General features: G+C 34.3%; 3 protein-coding genes across 3 annotated transcripts; 2 read left to right on the top strand and 1 right to left on the bottom strand.

Moving 5' to 3' along the window:
• Window positions 1-133: 133 nt before the first annotated feature.
• LOC107901112 (WD-40 repeat-containing protein MSI4) lies at window positions 134-6,099 on the top strand. The gene is given in 16 exon segments (XM_041095721.1): window positions 134-762; window positions 1,171-1,234; window positions 1,506-1,592; window positions 1,698-1,760; window positions 2,034-2,099; window positions 2,214-2,288; window positions 2,420-2,495; window positions 2,880-3,060; window positions 3,277-3,358; window positions 3,719-3,758; window positions 3,761-3,791; window positions 3,935-4,046; window positions 4,155-4,229; window positions 4,801-4,877; window positions 5,329-5,428; window positions 5,643-6,099. Coding segments are annotated over 16 exon segments (1,467 nt in total). The 5' UTR covers window positions 134-526; the 3' UTR covers window positions 5,745-6,099.
• Window positions 6,100-8,416: 2,317 nt separating this feature from the next.
• LOC107901114 (uncharacterized) lies at window positions 8,417-9,794 on the top strand. The gene has a single exon (XM_016826991.2). The coding sequence runs from the start codon at window positions 8,936-8,938 to the stop codon at window positions 9,521-9,523; it is 588 nt and encodes a 195-aa protein (XP_016682480.1). The 5' UTR covers window positions 8,417-8,935; the 3' UTR covers window positions 9,524-9,794.
• A 562-nt stretch (window positions 9,795-10,356) lies between these two features.
• On the bottom strand, window positions 10,357-15,369 carry LOC107901113 (beta-galactosidase). The gene is made up of 18 exons (XM_016826990.2): window positions 14,973-15,369; window positions 14,787-14,882; window positions 14,606-14,718; window positions 14,462-14,528; window positions 14,266-14,358; window positions 14,037-14,180; window positions 13,555-13,643; window positions 13,374-13,479; window positions 13,181-13,268; window positions 12,907-13,025; window positions 12,636-12,800; window positions 12,258-12,433; window positions 11,958-12,177; window positions 11,739-11,849; window positions 11,551-11,661; window positions 11,259-11,464; window positions 10,855-11,182; window positions 10,357-10,782 (listed from the first exon to the last, which is right to left on the bottom strand). Exons 1-18 carry the CDS (start codon window positions 15,156-15,158, stop codon window positions 10,672-10,674), a joined length of 2,529 nt encoding a protein of 842 aa, XP_016682479.2. The 5' UTR covers window positions 15,159-15,369; the 3' UTR covers window positions 10,357-10,671.
• Window positions 15,370-26,033: the final 10,664 nt, after the last annotated feature.

Genomic DNA, 26,033 nt, shown 5'->3' with positions numbered 1-26,033 from the left:
CTTAAAAAAAAAGTCTTTCTCTCAAAATTACTTTCATGAGAGAGAGACACATTCTCAAAATTGATTATTTGCTAATTTGGAAGATTAAAATAGTAATATACTTATATCATATATTATTTTAAGGTTATAATTAAATTTAGTGTTTTCGGAATTAAAAACGGGAACTTTGGAATCTTACAAGCAAGCAGAAGCGTCCATGAAAGGTCAAACGTAGGTGGTGGGCGATCCCAGCAAACTGTAAAACCACCAGGGGCATGTGAGTTAAAAACGTTGGAACATCGTAGTGACCTCTGACGGTCTGAGCTGAAACAGTCTCTACTAACTTGCCGCGTGTACATCAGTATACTCTTTAAAGTTTAAAGAGCTAGCTAGCCCAACTAAAGAAAACCCTTACCCTTACCACCGCTTTTACCGTATTTTACCCCATTCTCTTCCAAAACCCCAATACAGTCCCAGTAGGGTCCCGGTCTCTGGGTGTTTTCTCTCTTGGCTTGTTAAAGCATCAGCAACGCTCCCTATCTCAAATATGGAGTCTTCCCAACCCCAACAGCAACAAGGGCCCAAGAAGAGAGGCCGAAAACCGAAGCCGAAGGACGAGAAAGAACAGCAGCAACAGCAACAAAGTGCGGGTAAAATGAAAGAAGGAAAGAAAGCCCAACAACCAAGCGTTGATGAGAAGTACACTCAATGGAAGTCTTTGGTCCCTGTTCTCTATGACTGGCTTGCTAATCACAATCTCGTTTGGCCTTCTCTCTCTTGCCGGTATATCTCCTTAACCCCCCCTTTTTTTTTCTTGGTGGTGGGGCATTGCTATTTTATGTTGCAAAAGCTTAGATTTAGGGTTCTGTTGCTAAAATATGCCCCTTTTGCATTTAGGGTCTATTTGTGTTATTATGCTTGATTCTAAAGATCTTAAAGTTTTTATGCTAAACCCAAATGGGCTCTTGCTGACCCGCTGAACTGTTTTTCTTTCTTGAATCATGTAAGAGATGAATGGCATTGATGTTTGTAGTTGTTTTTTTGCTTCAATTTTGTGTTAAGTGTTGCTAATTTAGCTCATATTCTTTCTCCCCTCCCGCACCAACTTTTTGGGGGGTAAAAGGGAGGATGTTAAAATAAAATTTTTTTCCCCGCCTTTTGTTGATGATGGTTTAATTTGGTTTTGAGCAGCTGGGGACCGCAGCTTGAGCAAGCTACCTACAAGAATCGACAGCGTCTCTACCTCTCAGAGCAGGCAAGTATTTTTTTTTTGTTTTTTGGTTGTGCTTTAATAGGGTTTTGGCATAAACTGCAAGCTGAATGGAAGGGCCCTTTCGTTTCATGTCTTGGTTGCTTGATGCTTCAGTTTTACATAGCGAAACTGCTCTTCTGGAGTCTTAATTTATGCATCATGCTTAGAACTCATTCACTTAATGAACTTGAAAGAAAAAGCTTTGTAGAAAAAAGTGTTTATCTTCTATTTTGACATCTTTTCACTCGGTTATTGTCTTATGTTATAATACCAGACGGATGGTAGTGTTCCAAATACGCTTGTGATTGCAAATTGTGAAGTTGTCAAACCTAGGGTTGCTGCTGCTGAACACATATCTCAGGTAAGTGGTAACTCATTTTCATGGGATCTTTTTTCCTTTGTGTAATTCATTACCGAGAAATTGCAGCTTCTCTTTTTTTACATGATTGCTTCATATTTTTTTCAGTTTAATGAAGAAGCACGCTCACCATTTGTGAAGAAGTACAAGACCCTTATACATCCTGGAGAGGTATGAATCTTGCAGATTCTAGAAAGATAAATGTGTTTTTTGACTTTTTGTGAAGTCATTGACTGACACATTTGCTAACAGTTTCTTGGAACTCAACTATAGAAAATGAATTCTATTTGATATGGCAATTCCTTTTCCTTGCTTCTGATGTACGACATGTTTGGAGATAGATATTCTGCTTACTTAAATCCCTGCTTTGCATATATAACCATACAATTCTATTCTTATCATTTTCTCTTAAATGTACTGTGACTGCCAAATACGATCTTGCAGGTGAACAGAATTAGAGAACTTCCACAGAACTCTAAGATTGTTGCCACACACACTGATAGTCCAGATGTAAAATTCTTGCCATATCTCTTTTGTTAAATCATGTTGATCCGATATTTTCATCACATTTTCTTTCTATAAAGATGTTGAAGTCCACCTGGTATGCAACATGCTGAAATCTAGGTTCTTATTTGGGATGTTGAAGCTCAACCCAACCGTCATGCTGTCCTTGGAGCTACACATTCTCGCCCAGATTTGGTATGTTTATTTCAGAATTTCAGCTATAAGTTTAGTAAAATCTATCTCTGTTATAGTTTGTATGCATATTTGGGGGGGGGGGAGTGAAGGAACTGTTTTTCACTGATGACTTTTTCTCCCCTTTTTGGTAGATTTTGACTGGACATCAAGATAATGCTGAATTTGCTCTCGCAATGTGTCCCACCGAACCCTATGTGATCTCTGGAGGTTTGGGAATTTCATCATTCAATTAACTTTATATTTGTTTGGAATGAATGATTTTACTGATATATTTAATACTGAAACCCTCATGGAAATCATGATCTTATCTCTTTGATATGATCAAATTAGACATTGTGAGTTCATCTTCTTCCTATTAATCAAGTTAAAACATGCAATTTGAGAGCTGAATATGTTGTTTCCTATATAAAATGTATGATGTGTTTGAAATAGCATAATTAACTAATTTAGAAGTGTATCTTTTGTTAGATTGGGCTCTTTGGTATGTTTTACTGTCTTCTATTGCTTAAATACATAATTTACATTGAGGCCAGTCCCAACTACTTTTGTTTCAAGTCCTGAAGGGGATTAATCAGAGGACTTTTATGACAGGGAAGGACAAATCAGTGGTATTGTGGAGTATCCAGGACCACATATCTGGTGGATCGATTGTCAAACAGAACAAGCCTGGGGAAGGTAATGATAAAACAGCTGAAGGACCTTCTGTAGGTCCTCGTGGTATCTTCTGTGGGCATGAGGATACCGTTGAAGATGTTGCATTCTGTCCATCCAGGTAGCTGCTTTCTCTTGGATGAAATATAAATGGACTTTATCCTTTATTGTATTTCTTCTTGACTTCAGCCCGTAAAGCTTTCATATGAATATGAATTTATTCAAATGGCTTTATCATGGGTTTCGCTTCCATGGTAGTAATGGCTTTTGAATTGCTGGTTTTTTAGTCATTTCTATGGCCTCTAATTTCTGACGTTATTTTTTATATATGCTAAAGTGCACAGGAGTTTTGTAGTGTAGGCGATGATTCCTGCCTCATATTATGGGATGCACGAGTTGGCACTGGCCCCACTATCAAGGTGAATGTAGCATCATTGTTCTACCTGCTTTTTTCCCTTTTATGTTGGTGGGGCTAGAATTCCATGCCACTTCTTCAAATCCTTCACACATGTTGAAAGTTCAGTTGCATTTTATGCATTCCTCTTCCTTCTGTCTGGGACTTCTTTCTCTTGACAATTGTCTGTTTTCAGTCATTTTGAAGTGGGTGTGATTTGATATCAGAACTCAACCATTTAGCTTTTCCTTTGCTTATGAATTCCAGTCGTTGAATCAACCAATGCTTAATGTTTCTCATTCTCTGTTATGATCTTGTTAACATATGCTTCTGTGTCATTTTTGAATTCTGATGATAAGCTAAAGAGTTGGCTTCTTGTTGACAGGTTGAAAAGGCACATGATGCTGATCTTCATTGTGTTGATTGGAACCCCATGATGATAATCTTATCTTGACTGGGTATGTCTCCATCCATGTTTCTTTCAGTTTTGCACTTTTGGCATTAAAGTCTGACATGTGATGGTTGTGCCAGTGTTTCTTCATGTTTTGTACTGATGGGTAAACAATTAAATGTTGTTTGTCTTCTTTTGTTGATCTCTCAGGTCTGCAGATAATACTGTTCGTATGTTTGATCGAAGAAATCTCACTTCTAATGGAGTTGGATCACCAATTTATAAGTTTGAGGGTCATAGAGCTGCTGTTCTGTGTGTGCAGGTGTGGAAAGAACCTTCTCATTTCATATACTTCCTATTCTTTTACAAATGTGATTACAAGGATTATCATGTATCCGTACTTACCAAGCTTATAATTCTCATGATCCAGTGGTCACCAGATGAGTCATCTGTATTTGGTAGTTCAGCCGAGGATGGCCTCTTAAACATTTGGGATTATGACAAGGTGTGATCACTTGAGCATTCTCCAGTTAATTGCCTTTGCATGCATGATAAATGTTTATACGCGTAACACAGATAACAGACATGGCTATGCATTTATGTTGAACTCTGTAGTATCTTCATGCTGCCCATTCATATTTGCAGTCTGCATGGAAATATTTTTAGTTTTTTTGCAGTCAATTTTAGGAAACTGAGCTCTCATCAATTAAAGGAGGATGTGGTTTGTGAGGTGATAATTTCGGTTCAGAATTTTCTAGAATTGAAGATATTTATGGTTCATGTCTTCGTCTACCAAACTCTTGTAATCTCACAACAATAAACTAATAATCTGAAAGGTAATTGATAAAAGGGGATTTAAATTGATTACAAGTAGTAAGCACATAGATATTCTGAGGGTTAAATTTTCAGTATCTTTGTCTTCCTTACCCTCAAGTTTTACTTCTGTTTTGTATAATTGTTTATGTAAAACATAGTCAAGATATTCCCCTTTCCATTCAAAGCCCAGTTCGAAAATATGGCTGTAGTTGCTACTATTTGATCTCCGGGTTGGTATGATGTGCTCATCTGTATTGCAGGTGGGCAAAAAGGTGGAACGTCCTTCAAAATCGCCAAGTACTCCTGCAGGACTCTTTTTCCAGCATGCTGGCCACAGGTTTGCAATTGTTTTTCAGTTTATATATCATGTGTTTGGACTCTTCTTCTGAAGTATGCCATCTATGCTTAGTCTAATGCATTTCACAATTTACATTCTTTCATCTTTTTCTTTCCTCTGGCTATTTCTCCATTTAAACTCACGCCATTAAACTAGTTTCCTTGATGATCTTTGTTGCATACAAGCATATTATTTAGCTCGGAGTTCTTATGTTAGTGGATGTATAGAAACTTTTAACACCTTATCTTTTATATTTTTGTGTTCTGGAAGGGTCCTTGATGAAAATTGTTCTGTAGGACAACATATTTGATTGTTCTCGCACAGAATTTGGTCTGACCTAGTAGATCTTTTGAGTTGGAAATTATGACATTTGAGGATTTTGTATGATTTTTGTAAAAATTTATTCCTCATTGGTTAGCAAACCTTCTCATTCTTTCGACTTTTTATATAGGGACAAAGTCGTCGACTTCCATTGGAATGCATCTGATCCATGGACTGTTGTTAGTGTATCTGATGACTGTGATAGCACTGGTGGAGGAGGGACATTACAGGTATCATCAGTTAATTTCTAGTTTCCCCTGTAGTTTTTTCATGTTGGAAAATACATTTCTTTTTTATCTTGAGATTGATTCAAATGAGCACTGCGAAGGTAGATATAAACATATATAAGTCGGGCAAAGCCCAAGGGCTTTACCTGGCATGCATATTATGGGAAACAATTATAAATTGTGACAAATGCATTAAAACTAGAATGATGATATGCAGATATGGCGGATGAGTGATCTGATCTACAGGCCAGAGGAGGAGGTTTTGGCAGAGCTGGAGAAATTCAAGTCCCATGTCATTTCATGCGCCTCAAAGCCATGAAGGATGAAGGCGCCCCAACATATTTCCAGATTGACTTGTAACAAATCTATGTAGATGCCTCAGTAGGTGACATGTAGATTTTCAGACATTGAATATTGGTAAGTGTTAGACTCTGATTACAACATTGTTGAAGACGAGTCAGTGTGGTTTGGAGGATAAAAATTATGACTCAAATCAACTAAACTCTATGATGGGAGGCAGAAGGTTCTCATTGTTTCCTCCTTTTTGATTCGGTGGTCTTGTCTTGTGCTTTGAAGATAGAACAGTTAATGTGGATTGTGTGTGGGTAAAAACTTAATTGCGTCATGAACAGTAATTATTACCTAAAATTCAACAAGCTGTCTTACTTCATTTATTCTTCATGAGTTTCTTACTATTTAGGTGGGCCCTCCTACCAAAACCAATAAATAATTAAATTAAATTTCAATTCCCAGGTGTCAAAAGGTGCCTGCAGGATTGGAAAGCTAAATTAGTTTTTTTATATAATTAATATTTTAATCATGACGTTTAACTTGTTAAACCAGTGAAAATCCTTCCCTAACAAAGATAAATTTAATTATAGATATTTATGTAATTTAGTTTAAGAAATTTATTTCAAATAGAACACCAAATAACCTTAATTTTTTTTATAGAAAAAAGCACACTTCAAATAATTTCTTTATTTTTAAAAACCTAATAAAATTATATATTATTAATTATATTTAAACTTTAAAAAAAATCACCCTGGGTGTGAAAAATATTGTTATATATAATATCTTTCATGCATGTCATTCATTTATTTGAGTGATGACTGACATATAAATTTAAGGACTAATAAATATTAATAAAATCATTCGCAGCTCAAGTGATGATTTTTTAAGTTGGTTTTTTTTAAAAGAGATTATTATTTCATTCCGGGATGATGCAATCTGGAGAAAAAAAAAACCCATGTTATAGGTGGTAAAGTATAAAGTCTAGCAAATGAACACTATGGCATATTAGTAATTGGCTCTATCATAATTCAAGTACTACGTATTTAGAGTGATTGTAATTATTTAATTCAATAAGAAATTCAGCCCCGAATGATCCAAAATAATGGGAAAAAGTTGACAAAATAACTAAACATCTACCAAATTAGAGAGGACGGTAACAAAATCATCCCTAAAATTACTTGCAAAAGTAAAACTAAAAAACATACTACAAGAGCAGACAAAAAATTCTAAAAATGAATACCCGTTAAACAAGAAAAACAAAAAAATATATAAAATTTAAAACAACATAAGTCTAAATCAACAAAGATATCAACAAAATAGATATATAATATGAAAAGAGAACAGACAAATGAAAAGAATGAGAAGAAAAAAAAGAAAAATTGAGTTAATGAGGAAGAAAAAGACTGGTATAACTAACTCGAAAGCTGGCACCATTGGTAACCAAAACAAAAGAAAAAAAGTACAACCTTGAAAAATTTTAGTTTTTTTAAAGTAACTTGTTTTGTTTTAATGTAAAAAAATTGCTTTTTTCTTTTATAGAAGGTACTAAAACTGAAAAAGAAAAAGAAGAAAGAAAGAGAAGGGATGTTAATTTTTACTTTTCGACAGATTTTTGAGATCTCGAGATGCCTGTCCCGTTAGGAAAGAAATTAAATGCTGAAAAGAAAAGAGAAATTGCCACAAAAAAGTGAAAGTTGCTTTTGTCAAACCCCTTTTATCTTTCTAATTTTCCCCTCAAATTTGATATAATTTTATAAAGGTTAAAATGCGCTGTAAAAATTAGGAATTAATTCATTTTTTTATTTCATAATTTTTTTATTTTAAAATTTTAAAATTCAAGTCTAATTATAAAACATTGTTAATATTTTTTTAAATTAATGTTAACTTTTTAATTATATAATTATTAAGTGAATATTTTTTTATTTGAAAAATATCACAACAATGAATTTAACAAAAAAAAATAGTGTTAAGAGTTGAAATTGAATTCTAAAATTTTAAAGATATAAAAACTAAATTTGATGAAATATAAAAAAAATCTAAATTTTTATTTTTAAAAAGTATAGGACTTGTGACATATTTTAACCGTGTTATATTTTTATAATAGAAAGAAGCATACGTTTTATTCTAATAGGATTATATTTAGGGTTTTAATGTAGACTAGAGGTGTGCATGGGTAGGGCCGGGCTCAACTAAAATTTTAGGCCCGTTTACTAGGCTTGGCCCCTGCCTGGCCCGAAAAATGGGCCTAAAATTTTTCCCGAGCTCGGCTTAGATAAAAATGTTAAAACCTGAGCCCGACTCGGCCTGCCCATATTAATTTTTATATTATTTTAAAAAATATATAATACATCAAAAATACTAAAAACATCAAAATAAATATTTCCCAACAAATTGAAAATAAATTTTAAAAATATGTATACTTAAATAATACTAAGTTAGATGCAACTTAACAAACAAATGCCTCTAAATAATAACAAAATTAACAATAAAATAAGTTTTATACAATATCTAAACAGTAACAACAAAATAGTAGTAACATAATAGTAAAATGGTAGCAAACTAGGGAGAAAACAATAAGAAAATAATATTAAAAAACAAAAAAATTTGTCCTTTAATGAATTCGAGCCTGGTCCGGGCCAAAAATACCTTACCCAATGCTCGACCTATTTTTTAAACGAGCCTTTTTTTGTCTAAGCCCATTTTTTGGCCTATATTTTTATTTTAAACTTTCTCACATTTCTAATGGACCTTCAGGCTGGACTGGATGACCCGACTCATGAATAGGTCTATTGTGGACTAATAATTTTTGAGAGTCAAGTAATTTCTACAAATAAAAAGGGTATAGTTGTAATTTTACAAGTCATAAAAGCCATGGGAGTACCAAAAATATTGACAAGTATTTATTTAGGGCTCCTCCATTGAAGGGTTTTCCCGCCATTTTTCTGCATAGGCTCTTCTGCCACGTAAGCACAAGCCCTCCACGCGGCACTCGCTTTTCGGCACATGGAGTCCCAGTCTCCCCGTCAAAAGATGATCAGCCACGTCATTTAAGAGATTTTAAAACCATCGAATCAGACGGCTGGCATTAAATGCATCAGCCATTAAATCAAAATCAACTTTCCGTATCATTTCCTTTACACGTCGTTATATATATAAGGTCTTCGTGGTTTACCATTTTTATCATTCGTTTTTTCTCTTTGAAGAAAAAAAAATATTAGCATGGAGGAAGAGGAGGGAAGGAAAGCGGAAACCGACGACGTCACCGGCGCCGAGTCTCCGGAGTTTAAACGGCAGAGAGATGCGGGAGTAGCTGAGTTAAGCGATGAAGTTATGGGGTGGTTATCGGTGGAAGGTAGCGAGGCTGACTCGATGAGCGAGTTGTTGAAGCTTCTGGACGACTCAGCGGAAACGACCATGTCAGCGTCATTGTACACGTATTCTCCGGCGTCGTACGGAATGAGGGTTAGGTTCAGCGACAATCCGTATTCGTCGGCGTTGATATTTCAGTCGTCGTCTTCGTACATCACCATCAACGGCAACGAAGAGAGCTGCGGGTCGTCGTTTTCGGAGTCGGAGTCGAGCGTGATGGCCAGCGTGGACATGGGTGGGATTGTAAGGTCGAAGGTGAAGGGTTTGGAAGGAATAAGGGAGTGGTTGGAAGCGGAGGAGGGTGGGGCGTGGGGGCGGAAACGAGGAAGAGGCGCGTGGGTGGGTGGTGGAGTCGGAATGGAGATGGGCATGGGACGAAGAGCAGCTGACGAAGTTGCTGGAGGAGGAGTGAGTGCCCTTTTTGAAATTTGTGAGTAAACGTGAACAGTTATGGCCACATTTGTTAATAGTGGAAATTGAAGAGTAGATTAGAGAAATAGGGTTTTAGAGAATTAATTAGACGGCATGCAGATAGAGATATGTGGCATCATAATCATTAGGGGTAAAGTAGTAGTGGTGGGAAAAAGATAAGAAGGGGATTTTCCATCAAGTGTGAGGGCCAGATTTAATAAAAAGCACGAGTTACGTGATTTTCAAGTAATTTCAAAACGTGATTGATTAATTGAACAAACACTGGTCCTTATCTCTATCCTTTCCTTTTGCTTTGCAAAGAGTATTATATTATGTAACTCCACAGTCAATATCCCTCTTTTGTCTCATGGATATCACTCAAACAACCTTCTGTGATCAACTCCTGAATTTAGTTTTTGTTCTTTAAAGAAAACCCCAAGAGCTTAAAAAAATAAACAGAAAGCCCAATCCTAAGCTCAAAAAACCAACCCACAGAAACTCTAGCTATCAGCTCTACCATCCCCAACGCCATGCCCACCGCTAAAAGTCTGGAAACACGCCGGAGACACCACCGCGCAAAAGAGGAGCCAAGGCCAAACACGCCCTCAGTAAGTGATCATGTCGTTGTGTGACATTTCCCAATCCACTCGTTGCCACCCATTGCCCCATCCCTGTCATCAAATTTGCCTACTGATCATCATTATCAACCGCCACTTCTAATCAGTGTGCCAATGGTTAATCATTCTCTACCTCCTAATTACTACCTAATTTACAACTCTTTCTGATTACCACACATCTACTCTACTTAATAGGTCAAAGATGAAACTGCAACATTATGAATACCAGAAGAGACTGTAAAATGCTATTTAAAATTTGAAAAATGCTTGGATTTTTACTTTTTTCCATTTATTTTTACAAAGAGAATCAATCCCATGTATGCTATATAAACTGAATTCCGGGAAACTAGAATAATCCTAGATTCTTTTACAAACCGATCCCATATATGCTTTCTCTGTGCTGTATCAGACAATCAATGGCTTTCTCTATGCACATAAATCATATCATCTTTGCAGTGAGCGATACCTTGAAAGCTCACAGAGATGGTAAGGAAGTATCTATGTACTGAATATGAACTAGTCTAGGCTTCTTTAATGTATCACTCTATTTAGACTTCTTCATTTGCATGCAGCTTCAACTGATAGCTTCTTCCTGCTACCTGGACATGGATCTCCTCCGAATACTTCGGGAGCCACGGTTACCGAACACGATTGTTTTCCGATGCAATTCTGCAAACAGACCATGTTAATTACAGTGAAAACTAGTAAAAATTTCAAGATCTTTCATAGGTTTAGGCATACCTTTTGGAATGCGCCATAGGACTTGTGGGCATGGCAGCTTCCTTCACGGAAGTTTCCACAACTCCCCTCAGGCATTCCATAGCTAGCAAAGTTTATTTTAGAAATTTTCTGGCCAGGAGGACACCACAAATGGGCTTTCGGTCTACTGATTCTTCCTGCGATTAGCATTCCCCGTTTCTTCATTGTTGGCTGCCCTTCAAATATATCAGCACATACACTTGCTGTTGTTCTTTTAGCCAAAGCAATCCCGTTGGGATCACCTCCCCATTCTTCATACACCACCAAAAAGTTTCCACTTGGCTTCAGCCATGAACGTGGTACATGGTACCTGCAACCCAAAACTCAGTTACGAATGTTCGAATCGGATCCAACAAATAATAACCAAAAACGGAGTAGTTCCTCACCATCTTTGAGAAGGCTCTCCGCAGTTAGTTCGGCATTTCTGGTCACTATAAGTTCCGGCATAATCACAAGCATAGCAATTTCCATGGGCTATATAGCCAGGCCAGTGGCGTCCAATACTCTGGCCATTGATCCATAGTTGCCCTTTTCCCATGCTACTCATATCTAAACCTAATGGTTCATTGCCTCCTGGTGCATCAAAAGTTGTCTGCAAACAACACATGTTCTATATTTAAATCCGGTTCTATAGGTTCGAACATGGTATCTGTTTAATTAACATGGAATTTTCCTAACCTTGTACCAAGTCATAGGTTGTTTCTTCACCAATTGTGATCCTTCAACCCATTCAACAGAGGAGCTTCCAGCAACGGTGTGAAGCTTTAAGGCTTCCCCTTTTAGACCAATCTGCTCAGCATCATGCCAACATAGTATATTAGTATATATATAACTATTTCTCTATGTTTTAGCAGTACTAAACAAACCTTGTAAGACCATTTCTGCTTAGATAAATCTCTTGTCCCCTCATTGAGACCCTTCAATGTAACCGGGCCTAGAACCCCAACATTCCATGTCTCAAAATGAGTGCCAACATTCTGAAACATGTATGAAATTTAATGATCAATGTTTAGAAATGCCATTTCCCAACAATCATTGAAGTTAAGAAAAAACAAAAGCCTCATCGGAGAAGTGACAGAACGAACCGAGAGTCCCACTGCAACACTTAATAAAGTAACCTTGTTAATCCCAGCTCTCAGCTTGACATTGTTGCTGAATGTTAACTTTGGATTTTCTAGTCCCCCATACACAGTCCCTGATAGTTGACCATTAATGAAAACATGCAAAGCATGACCAGCTGACCAAATAGTAAGAAGAGGATGTTGTCCACTCCTCAAAAATCCTTCATCAGAATCTATTTGTACACTGATAGAACAACAGCATGTAAGAAAATCGAGTAGAACCATGGAGGTACGAGAATATGTGTTTTACTCGAGATTACTCACTCTGTCATGTACCACAAGTAATCTGTAGCATCCCTGGTGATATAGATTTGTTCCCAAAGCCCATCATGTACAGTTACATCCTGATCATCAGCAGAGGGGCTTTCTTCATTGTATGATTGCCATGAAAACGCGGTGTTTGCAAGTACCATCTTCTTCTCTGAGCTCTGGGCACCAAGCTGCAAAACGATTACGTTCAGATGTTAAATTTCACATTAAGTAGCTCTTCATATGGATAGTACAGACAGAAAACCAGCTTTGATGTGAAACATAAATAAAGCTTAAACTTCATTTTCATGTACCGAAACTCTTTTAAGGCTATCTCACTAAGTTTTTCCCCCATGAAAGATGCAGTTGTGAGAAAGAAATTGTTGTCCTTACCCTGGCAGTGTTAAAAACAGCAGTTTTACAGTCGGGAAGGATGGTGATGGACCAACGTGGTAATTCATAGTGTGCACTTCCAAAGGTTACTTTTACGGAGTATTTTGTGTCATAGTTTGCAAGGAATGCTGCACATGCACCTGACTTTGACTTGAATACATGAGCCTGGAATCAAAAAACAATTGTCAACATCATGATAAGAACAAAGTCCAGAACTTAAAACAACATAATTTTCTTATCTCTTTCAGATTAGACAAAAAAAAGAACTTACCTCCTGATTGCTTCCAAGTGATGTCACTGTAGGATCTGCAGACACTAGAGCTGGTTCACTTAATTTGATGGCTCTATGTAAATCTCTCAGATGTCCCCATTTTGGTTCCCTCGGTAGCCCTAGTAAAGCCATTCAGAGCCCCTAAAACTGTTAAATTTGGGGGAATATTTTCAAGCAACTAGTTCTTGATCCTATTCAGAATTTAACAATGTTGAACACTCATGATGAAGCAGGTAAATAAATTCAGTTCGGGCTACAGTTCATATGTACATACCATATTCATCAATAGGAGCATCATAATCATAGCTAGTAGCAATGAAGAGACCACTGGCTGTCCGGCCAAAATTCGTTCCACCATGGTACTGAGGCAAAAAAAGAAATTAAAAAATGAAGCTACTCATCTTTCACTGCATTATTTTTGTACAAAAGTGAACCAATTCTACAAGAGAGGCAGCAGAACTTAATACCATATAATAATTAACAAATGAACCACCATTCTGTATGAATCTTGCAACTGAAAATGCTATGTCTTCTGCTGGTCTGGTAGGCACTGCACCACCAAACTCCGTATACCTTGAGGTTTAAACAAACCAAAAGGTCAAATAAGACTCAAAATCAAACTTACATGGCAAAATTTGTATGACTTACCAGCCAGTCCAGTTTTCAGTCCACATCTTTGGCTTATATTTTGCATTGGGAGTGAAGTTTTCGCAGTAGAATCCATTGCAGGTGTTTATCTGCAACAGTATAATGGAAATTATATAGACAGATGGAGACTATTATATGATCAAATCATTATTTCCCCCTAGGACAATAAGTGGAAACTTCCTTGTTAACTAAGCACTGTTATCAGAGGCAAAGGTGGCTTTGATGATGTCATGTCACGAGGTAACAATCATATTATTTCCATCATTGTGGAACTTAGAAACCCAAAAGGATTTTCCATAAACGTCAAAAAACATTAAGAAAGCTGGAAGCCCGTGAAGTTGGAAATGAACACACACTGAAAAGCTATCAAATCAAACTCAAAACAGCCTGAGATAAGGTTGCAATTTAAGGCCAAAAGCCCCACCTAGAACGGAGGCATGCCATTACCATCAAAAGCAAAAACATATGGGAGGATATCTTACCACAGGGTCAGGAGCATCATCTTGCTTGCACATAATCCATGGGACACCGGTGTCGAGCCCCACTGCCATTTGTGCTGCCCATTTGGTGTAAGCTTTACCTGGATCACCGATTTCCCATTCAACCGGACCAAATTCATTCTCAATCTGTAATTACACAATTCTTCAATTTTGAACCAAAATTCGATACCTAAAATCAGTTAAATAACTAATAGAAGGATGATTTTCCAACCTGAGACATTATTATTGGACCTCCTTGAGTCTCAAACAGCTTTTCAGCTTTCATCATACTCACTATCTTCTCTGTAAATTTTTGCATTGCTGCCTACATTATAGTTATTTACAAACGCAAATTATTTCACTAATAATATATATATATATATAAAGAAAGGGTAATTAGATATAATCAATTTATCAAAGCCCTCAACCTTAAAAGGTTCATTATCAGTCCTGAAAGCAATGCCGGGGACATATTTGAGCCAAACAGGAAATCCCCTGAACCAGAAAACAGAGCATATCTGTAAACATCTATAAAATTAAGAAAAAAAAATCTTTAAATTAAAAATTATTACCCAAAGTTCCATTCAGCACAAATATAGGGACCAATCCGGAGATGAACATAAAGGCCAGCTTGTTGGACCAGCTTAATAAATCGAACCAGATCATATCTATCCTCAAAATAATACTGCAAAAAGAAACAAATAAACAAACAATAGGCAAGTTTATAAATAAATTTGAAAGCAGGTGGCATACATTTCCAGGAGAAGGCTCATGTCCATTCCAGAAAACATAAGTCTGTATAACATCCAAGCCTCCTTCTTTGGCCTTTGCTATAAGATCAGGCCACATCTGCATACAAGAATTGTTTTCTTAAAAATGAGGTTTCAACTTTGAAACAGGGAAAACCAAAGAGCTACAATGAGAGGGGTTTAAGAATACCTGAGGAGTACTTCTGGGGTAATGGATAGAACCAGAAAGAAGAATCCTTCTCCTGCCATTAATGATGATAGCTTTGCTATCATAAGAAACAGTGGCTGAAACTAAGGAAAAAACCCAAGAAGAAAACAACAGCCATAACATGAACATGTTGACCACCTTGGACAACACGTTTTTGTCCCACCACATTGTCAAACACTTGAACAAAGCAACGAGCCTTTTGTAGTTTTGTATATCCCCTTCTCCTTGTTCTATAATATTAGAGGAAGCGAGAGAAAGGAAAGAGGATTGGGTCCTTCATTTGAAGAACTCAAAAGGGTAAAAGAGGGGAGAGGGAGAAAGTGGATTGGACTCAGTTATTGGTTGCAATGTGGAGTTTATGTATGAGACTGAGAAAGACAAGCTCTCGCCCTGAAACTGCTTTATACACTTTGTTGAGAAATGAAGCGACCCCCACACTCTTTTGCCTCTTAACAGTAATACTATTTTTTTTTTTTCATTTAATTACCCAAATCCCAATCATTAACTATCAACTACTTTCACATTTATATTTCAACAATTAGATTAATTAAAGGGTAGGATTAACCATCTCATACTAAAACAACTTGTACACTAATTAATGATTTTAATTGAAATTATTGATATAATTAATTAACTGCAAATCACATGAATTGAAACCAACTATAAAAAAAATATTATAAACACTAAAATAAATAATAAATGGGAAAAATGTAATAAACAAAAACAAAACATGTTTAATTACAGTTATATATATCTATAAGTAAGATTTTGACTAAATTAGTGTCACTCATCAATCGTACCTTAATTTAATCGTAAAATCATTAAAAAGTCCATTATTTTAACAAAAAAAAATATTACACATTATAAGATTAGAATCCAAAGCATTAAAATTTTAAATATCTTTAATTTATCATTTCAACAATTTTTAATAAATCCATTTTTATACATTACTATTTATTATAATGGAAAAGAAGAGCTCCTACGTAACTTATTATTGCTTTTTTCTTTTTTATGAGTAGAAAATAAAAAAAGTATACGTTACCTTAAAATGCAAGTCACAACAAAATTGCGTGTGAGGCAGAGGTTTTCAGACAAAGGCAATTAAATGATAATAGCTCGTTTTGTGTTTATAATTTAAATTCATATATGTAAATTTCAAAAAAAAGTATTGATGAGATGGTTAGAAACAGCTGTGTTTGCAAATCATGGCTTGAAAATAAAGCAAAAGTAAACGATTTCATTTTCGGCTACGTTATAATTGGTGTATATGAGACATATTTTTTGTTTAAGAAGAAATAAGATCACTAGTTGTTGCCATAAACATACAAAAATTGGGTCATCTTCAACAGTTTATTTTAACACAATTACATCCAACTTGTATAAATTAAAGTTTTATCTTTTCACTTCTACAATAATTAAATTTATATCGATATTAATTAAAAACTCCAACATTTCATCCATAATTCATGATATAATATTTAGTTTTTCTTTTAATATTTAATCATCCTCAACAACTCTCATTATCATATTAACAATAATCTGTAGAATTATGAGCTAAAAACATGTGAATGAAAGTAAAAAGAAAAATACTTCTTCATAATTTATGATTAGTTTCTTTAAAAAGAATTAACTTATTTTTAAAGGCAATTATTATATAAAATATCCAAAAGCCAATGCTTACGGCTTACTCAAATAGTATCTACATATAATTCAAACTGATTTAGTGTCAAAACATACTAACCCAATGGAGGAAAAATACATAAAAAATGAAACACTAATATATTTATAATTTAGTTTTTCAAAAACAACCTTTATTCATTTATTTTTCTTTTACACTTCATGATAATTGTTGTACACTCATAATGCTACTTTATAAAACCTCATTCTATCACCATCTCATCAAAAAAGACTCTACCAAACGATAGACTTTGCCTACTCAACAATTGTTGATTGCCAACTGTGTAGTACACGGGTCAATTGTTGTGCAAACTGGAAGATCTTTAAAAGATGACACATGACTTGCTGGTGAAGCCAAGCATATGTGCAAAAAGACCCATCATAATTCAGTCTTTAATACAAAAGGACACCTGATGGTGAGCATATAAGACCATATACTCATCGTTTACAAAGGGAGGAACCTCCTATAACTTAGAAAACCCAAGACTCTAAAAGTAAACCACTTACTATGTATCATTAGCTCTCTGCACAATCGCTGTGTGAACTACTACTAACTTTCAACCACTCACATTGTATCAATAATTTGGTGTGGTGAGTGTGGACTAACATGGTTTATCCCATAGGAAATATCCTTGAAAACTAGGACACAATAGAAGCTCCAAATGATAACTATCCCTTAGCTAGTAATCAACCATATAATCCTTATGGCCTTTATGATCAATATCCCCTATTTGCAATACAAGAAAACACATTCCTTGGATACAATACATCTTTTCCAAATTTTAGACCTTTCCTGCCACCACCACTTAGAATACATCCTTATCCAACTCCTAACAATTAAACTAAACAAAACCCAAATTAATATTTGAGCTTCAAGAAAAAATGAAAGCTGTGTAAGAATAGTTACTACAGAAACAAAAAAAAAATCAAAAGTTATGCCAGCGAAATGGCCAACTCATACAAGAATTAAAGGCAAACCAAGCACTTTGTCAGAGTTAAAGATCTCACGCTGAGAAAGAGGTTGAATATTCCCACTTAGGTAGAAATAAAAACTATTATGGAAGAAATCCTTTAGTGATGCCCCTATTCTAGAAATATTCCCCTTTAGATGACCAAATGGAGGCTTTAAGAAGGGAATTGCAAGTATTATAGTAAGGAAAGCCTACTGATGTCAAATGGATTATGTGTAGTGACAATCTTCTGACTCTAAAATTTTTTTATGAATACATGCCTTCTAATTTTAAGCCTAAAAAGAAAAAAATATAATAGAAAGAAATACGCACACGATCATCTACAATAGCACAAAAATTATATGGAAATTGTGCCACTAATGCACTAAAATGTTTAGCCTTGTCTATACTTTAATGAATCATGCTAGAAATTAGATTCAATCATAATCAGTAGGATCCATCCATAGTTTTGAGCAGCTTGGTATTCAATTTATGGGCCACATGTAGCCAATAGAGCTTTTCTTAATACTCAACCCATCTACTTGCTATAAGGCAAAATAGAGGGGAACCATTTAGGGATTATATCTGTCGATTTAGTACAATTATAGAAACCAATGATTTAATAGATGAATAGGCTATTCAAGCTTTCATTGTAAAGGTATATTGCTAGGATCTAGTGTAACACCCCAATACCTGACTAGATTGTCAGGTTCAAGCTATAAGGTGCCACATTCGTTGTCGGAGCAACTACGATCAATTTACATTTGATTAAAACCCATTGAACACTCATATATAAGTAACACATATGTATAAAATGATGCATAATTGTTTTCGGGTCTCAAACTAGCTTAAAAAAGCTCTTTTGCTAACCCGAGGTCAAAAGAGGACCAAATTGTAAAGATTTCAAAACTTTGGGTTGATGTTGTGACATTGAGGGCTCCTCATCGCAACATAACTCTCTAACTTAATCTTGTTGTGACCTTGAGTGCATGTTGTCGCAATGTGAATCATGAGCTATTCCTCGTCACGGTATTAGGGATACGTTGTTGCGACGTGACATACTGTTTCCATAAAAATCAACATGGTACAAGTTTGGGAGGTCTGTAATAATACTTAACATTTCAATTACAAAAAAAAAATACCAACTGCATTCAAGCCAAAAGATGCCCAAAATGATAATTCAAAACAACATCAACTACCAAAGTCTAACTTCAACCATTTATAATACAAAATCAACCTAAGTCCGAGGTACATGCCATATACAGTACATTACAAACTTTGCTGAGTTAGAGAATAGATTCTTGAATGCTAGGACGACTTATCGATTTCCCGAGAATCACCTACACCTACCCACGAAGAAAACAAATCGTACGTTGAGCAATAAAGCTTAGTGGTACTATCATAAAACAGAGTAATAAAGCATAACATTACTAACTTGTTATATTACATTTATGCATAAAACTATTCAAATTATGTCCTATCATGCCAAGCAATTCTATTAACACATCCACATGTGAGTATACGTATCAATTGGTAAAACCAATCCATTCAACATAGTAAGATAGTTAACCAAATCAGATTATTTATCAAATACAAAACTTTAGGTCATATATAAACTCTCACATCTATATCTTTCACTTCATGCCATGCAAATCTAATTTCATTCAACATCCATTACCATTTATCTTATCATTCGGGTCTATTCTTGGAGTCTATCGACTCATTCATATCCATACCGACCCCTAGGGCTTGTTTCTAGCCAATTTATATACTAGTTTACATGTTTTATCTATCACACAAATACACAGAACATGTCAATTTCATCGTCATTCCATAACTCTTATTCTACTTTAGTTATCTTGAGTAGCCCGACAACGATGACTTTTACAATATACATAATTTAACAACTCGGGTGGCCCAACATCGATGGTTCATTCAATTCAATATATTACCATCTTGGATGGCCCAGCAACGATGGTTCCCTATTACTTATATTTCACCATCTCAGGTGGCCCGACAACGATGGTTTCCACACTTTACCTATACTACCATCCCCGGAAGGCCCGACAACGATGACATTCATGATGTATTCATTCTACCATCTCGGATGGTTTGGAAACGATGGTTTTCACTATATACATATCTTACCATCTCGAGTGGCCCAACAACGATGGTTTCCAACCTAAGGCATGCCAATTAAATCAACGGTACTCGAAATTGTTATTAGGGTAATACCAAATCGATACACATTGTAACCTTGTAGCACTTTCGATCTCATCATCAATTCATTAATCAAACACATACATTATATCATACACATTTTCTATTCAATTTCCACAACACATATCACATTTTAAGGTAATGTATATCATCTCTCATCTTATTCATTTTAGTCTTCTATTATAATATCTTAAACACATTCAACATTACAATTCACTTTATCATTGTATACTCACATTGACATTCTATATGCAACTAGCAAATATGTGTAAACAATTAAAACTATAAAAATCTTAACCCGTCTCTGCCGCTAGAGTAGGGTTACAGAGTATTACAATACAATTCAAAACATTTAATATCAAATAACATCAAATTTTCTAATTAATTATCAACATTTATATTATCATGTAATTTAAAGTGAAACATACACTAATGGGCCTAAAATTGGGTCTACGAAGCCTTAAAAATAGTTTAGAAACAATTGAGAACCAAATCAGAAGATTTAAGGAAAATATGAAAGTTTTCAAAATAGGGGTCACACAACCGTGTGATAGAGCCCAGGCCGTATGGCTCAAGACATGGCTATGTGGCTACTTCACATGCCCGTGTACGTTAATCGTGTAACTAACTGTGATCGTGTAACATAAGGTCACACAGTCGTGTGGCCAGACTGTGTAGCTCAGAGTCACACGGCCATATCGCCAAGCCGTGTAACTCTCTGTACCCGTGTGAACCAACTTGCACTGAAAACTAATAAGGCATATGACCCCGTGTAACAGCCCGTGTCCTAGGCCGTGTGCATCCAAAATTGGCCCAAAAATTGTCATTTTCATTCCCAAATGTTTAGGTACCTAAACATACCAAAAGTATATGCATACAAGCCCTCAAATACAATCAAGAACACTTAAACCATGTCAACACAATCAACCTATGTGCCTAAACAATGTGCCATCATTGACACCATAATTCAAATACATAAACAAACTATTATAATAACTAGACTTTCAAGTCATATGTATGTACTACTACTAGTATCAAAGCTTACCATTTCATGCACATTCAACTACATCCACCTATGCTTTAATTAGTACTAAGCATGCATATCTCAATGGTTACTCCACACAACAACATCATGCATAACAAGTTTTACAACATAAGTATTTATGAACCATTACAAAGCAAATTCAAATCCTCATATTACATGCCATATAAGCCAAGTTTGTATTAAAAATATTCCAAAAAGGTCCTCAGATAGTGTGATTTCTTCAAGTTGATCCGATCACCCGATTTTCACAAAATAGTATCTACAAGGAAACAAGACAAATGACACGAGTAAGCTTTCACAAAGCGTAGTAAGTTTGACGATTAAAACGATAAAACTTACCGAAATAAACATAATAAATCAAATAACACGATTACTAAACAGGGTTCTTGTCAACCATAGTTCACAATAGGCGAGTTCATACTCAAACACGAATACGAATTCCATTATCAATTTATAAAGCTATCAGAAGTTCATGAATAAACTTTTCACAATTCAATAATAATCTGTTTTCACTAAAACATTGACCGGTGAACGATATATAGATATGAATACACGATGAACCATCTGAAAACATGCCAAACACTCATACGAGCCAATCCAATTGATAACATGCCTCGTCACTAAGTGCCTAGCCCGTAGCTAACATCTGCCCCCGATGACATGCCAGAAAACACTATAATATAACATGATAGTCCGCATCAAATGCATGACTTCGGTATATTCAGTGAACAGGAAATAGATAGGAATCATCATCTCGTCTCATATCAATCCCATACAACGTGCATTATAACCTATTGGCATGTCAATCGTACTCTATCCTATGTTCATCCAGCACAAGGGTTCACATTACTAATCAATGGTATATACAAATCATATCTATAATTCTCATTACCTTAGCATTGACTATATTAAACTATCATTCTACAATTTAGTTTTACAAAATAAGCATAAAAAATGTATTAAATTAAACCGGACGAACTTACCAGGCTAAACTGCAACAATGAAAAAAGTTCAGGGACTATTCAACAACTTTCTCTTTTCCTCGATTTTCAACTCATTCTTGATCAAGAATAATAATTCCATTCAATTAACCAATTCCAACAGAAAAATTAACTCATCTTATGCTAATAAGTCCTTTTATGCATTTTACAAAATTACCCCCAATATTTTACTTTTTATGCAATTTAGTCCCTAAGTCCAAAACTCGTAATTTAACCAATTTTAACTAGATCCCAGCTTAGCTAAACCATCTAGGACCTCACTGCAGCCTACAATTTTGGTCATTTCACAACAAGTCCTTATAAATTTACTACTTTAACATTTTAGTCCTTAAACATTAAATTTACTAAAATTTACTTTACAAAATAATCCTATTTAACAACCAAGCTTAACAATATATCTTAAAAACTTCAAAAACACACTAAAATCATCAATGGTATAATCTACAATACTTGACAGTTTTACAAATTAGTCCCCAGGTTAGCTAGATCAAGCAAATATGAGCTCAAAAACATAAAAATCACTAAAAACGAGCAAGATTTACCTATCAAATTAGGAATCCTAAGCTTGGCTGAAACTTGCTTCTCCCCTCCTATGGCTAATTAATTTTTTTCCAAAAATAATAGAGAGGAAGATGATGATGTTATTTTAACATTTTTTAAATTTTAATTCACCATTTACATTTTTACCAAATTAACCTTTAAGTTATAACTTAAAAAAGCACTAAAACATATCCATAATTGTCCATTATAAATATATATGGTATAGTGACCATCTAGGTCCATTGATTCACCTTTTTAAAGCTATTTGACCTTTTTAAAAAATTAGAAACCATCTTTCTCAACTTTTATGGTTTAGTCCTGTTTACTTAATTAACTTTCTAAACGATAAATTTTATTAACCAAATTTTAATACAACATTAATGACCTCGTAAATAATTTATATTTATGGTCTGACACGTCAAATTTGTGGTCCCAAAATCACTGTTTCCGACATCACTAGAAAATGAACTGTTACAAAAATGATACAAGTCATAAAGGTACAAACCAGGGTCCTACGTCACTTGTCGAAAACTTTCATTTTTCCTTTCCCTCTCAATGGCCTAGCATCAACATTAGCTACATACAGTCATAAAACATAAATCAATGTAAATTTCCAGTCAAATTCACAATCAAATGCCAAATCTATAAAAAAAATACAAGAAAATGACTCTGATTGCACTTACCAATTTGTGGTTGAAAGCTTGAAGGAACATAATGTTCTCTTTCTTTCGAATATGGTGGACGATGAGTGCTTGAAGATGATGAAAAATTGGTTTTCATCCCATTATCTTATTATATATACTAAGCTTAACCTAGTTTTAGTTTAATTAATTATAGTTTTTTTATGGGAAACATATGGGTTTTATTAAGGAGGTAAAAACCAAAAACCAAAAACAAATCTGCATCATTTCTGGGTTTAAGACCCAACAACCTGCAAAATAGCCTAAAAATAAAATGGAAAAACGAAAATGAAAACCTAAACTAAACCTCATCCTCCATTGATTGTTGCTATCCCAATCTGGTATGTGGCTTTCCCCAACTCTTTAAAGCGTTTTAATAAATTTTCATTTCCAAGACTACTCTTCACTTTCTCTAGAGGCTAAATGGGCTCCTCTTAGAAGATCAATCGCCTAGTTAACTTGTAACGGCCCATTTTCTATGGTGTTAGAAACAGTGGTATTGGGAACATAAATTTGTCGAGTAAATTCGTAATAAATAATATTTAAATTATATGAGTTAATTATAATTTTATATTGAATTTCGATTTAAAGAATTTTAGTTAATTAAATAAATAGTTAGGTATAATTGGTTTGTTTCGAAAGTTAAGCGGTTTTGGAAAATGAGGTATTGAGATCTCATTTCTATAAACCGAGCTTTTAAATATTTTTATTAAATATTTATAGAGATATTATTTTGTTATGTGAAAGTTCGGTCTAGAAATTTTGATGTTTGACTGGTTAATTAATTAAAAAGGACTAAATAGTTAAAGTTGTAAAACTTAATCACTACTGAATTATAGTGATTAAATGACTTAAATAATCATAGTGGAAGGATTTAAATGGTAAATTCGCCATTTTTATATGGTGGGACGGTTAGTAGGTAATTCTATACATTTTATATATAATATTTAATGATTATAATAATAAAACGTATAATAATATAAAAATCATCATCATCTTTATTCATGATTTGGAGAACTTGAATGTCCATGGAAGAACATTTAGGCTTTGGCCAAGTTTTCTTTTTCCTTGCATGATCAAGAATTGAATCATACGAAACATAACAACAGGAAAGGGAACATCGTGAATTAGTCCTTACGAGTCAACCGATAGCGTATCTTAGGTAAGTTCATAGATTAGATATATTTTTATATGTTCATGTTATATGTTGTATGAATTAATTAATTGATTCATTTGTGATTGAATTATTAATATGGAATTAAGAATATTAACTATTTAAGGTTGAATGTAAAGTGAGTAAGATGTACTTGAAATGTGATGAATATATATGTAAATATTTATAATTCATGCTATTTTGAATTAGATAAAATTGATATGTGGTTTAATATTTAATTTCAGATTGTAATGATAAATTGTTTACAATTAAGTATAAGGTGAAAAATTATTTAATTGGAAATTAATGAATGAATGTGAAATATGAATTATATGATCTTGAAATGGATGTAATGGAATTACAGTGTATGTACGAAAATTTTGGAAGTGCCTTTAATTTGTTTATATGATGAATTCAGTTAAAGTGCCTGTTTGAACATAGTAAACAATTAGGATAAGATTGACATGCCAATAGGGTTATTTGTGCACTGTATGTGATATTTGTAATGGTATGGAGATATTATTGATTATACTGGAATCCAACATTTGTTGCATATTATTGAGTTATATTGGTGTGGTAGAGGGATTTATTGATATTGATTATATGATGTCTACTGGCCTAGCACTTCGGTGCTCTGGTGTGCTGTAGTTTGAGCTTTTGTGAGCATTCTGGTGTGGTGTAGTTACCCATGTATCTGTATCTGTTTATTATAGTTCATTGGGCCATATGATGAAAATATATATATGTATTGAATTTATGAATTATTTGGAGATGATATGTTTATATGAATATTGAAATGTTAAATGATGAAATTGAATAATTAATAATTATGTGTTTAAGAGTTGTTCGAAATGATATTAAAATGACTGGAAATAGTTATATGTATAAAACATTTACCGGGTAAATGCAATATTAGTGACAAAATTGTGTGAATAAAAGAAATGGAATATGAATATGAATTGACATGAGAAATTGGTTAATACGATTTATATGTTGAATATTTCCTAATTGAACGATACGAAAATATGTTATATTGAATGATTGAGAGATTATATAAATGATATGTGAAACGCTCACCTTGTTGTTGTAAATATCTTGACAGGAAATACGTATTAAATTAGTTATATTTGTTTACTTAATTGTAAACTGAGGTAAGAATTTTGTTTAAGTAATTATGAATTTACTAAGCTATATAAGCTTACTTTGTTATATTTACTGTTTTCTGTAGTTTTTTTTGCAGAACTGGTCGAACAAATCAACTTCAAGGCTCACATTATCAAGCTTCTATTTTGGTTTTTTTTACTTGGTTATTTCAGTTTGTGGCAAGTATATAAGGTTTTGAGTTTGTCAAATTTAAGGTTTTAGTTAAATATGTAAATTAGTGAATGGTGGTATATGATGTAAGCTTGTTTTTCATGTTGATCTTGTGATGAATGTGGAGTAAATAGTAGAATTATCATGTTGATCTTATTTGGTTTGGATGTGTTTTGTGTCATTTGAGTGGTAGGCATGTTTTGGTTTTGATATCATACCTGTGAATTGATGTGGAAATGATCATTTGGTATTGGTAACTTGTTTTAGAAGTGAGTATATTTTTCTCTGTTAAGTAGCATAAATGAGTGATTTTAGTTATTGGATTTGAAACCTTATTGAAGATGAAATAAGTTTCATATGATGATTGCATTTTTAGTTAAATTGCTTGAATTTAAAATTGATTTTATGTTTGAATTTGTTTGTGATGGTGCCAAATGGCATAATGGTTAGTATAAGGATAATG

Source organism: Gossypium hirsutum, chromosome D06, assembly GCF_007990345.1.
Source record: "Gossypium hirsutum isolate 1008001.06 chromosome D06, Gossypium_hirsutum_v2.1, whole genome shotgun sequence".
Classification (NCBI taxonomy): domain Eukaryota; kingdom Viridiplantae; phylum Streptophyta; class Magnoliopsida; order Malvales; family Malvaceae; genus Gossypium; species Gossypium hirsutum.
Note: the sequence above shows the minus strand (reverse complement) of the source record. Positions and strands in the feature narration are given on the sequence as shown.

Bases quoted from the DNA above. Each gene is read 5' to 3' on its own strand.
- LOC107901114 (XM_016826991.2), top strand. From the start codon at position 8,936: ATGGAGGAAGAGGAGGGAAGGAAAGCGGAAACCGACGACGTCACCGGC.
- LOC107901113 (XM_016826990.2), bottom strand. From the start codon at position 15,158: ATGTGGTGGGACAAAAACGTGTTGTCCAAGGTGGTCAACATGTTCATG. The intron at 14,719-14,786 runs GTATGCCACCTG...TTCTTTTTGCAG, and splicing joins ATGAGCCTTCTCCTGGAAAT to TATTATTTTGAGGATAGATA. The intron at 14,529-14,605 runs GTAATAATTTTT...TTTCTGGTTCAG, and splicing joins TGTGCTGAATGGAACTTTGG to GGGATTTCCTGTTTGGCTCA.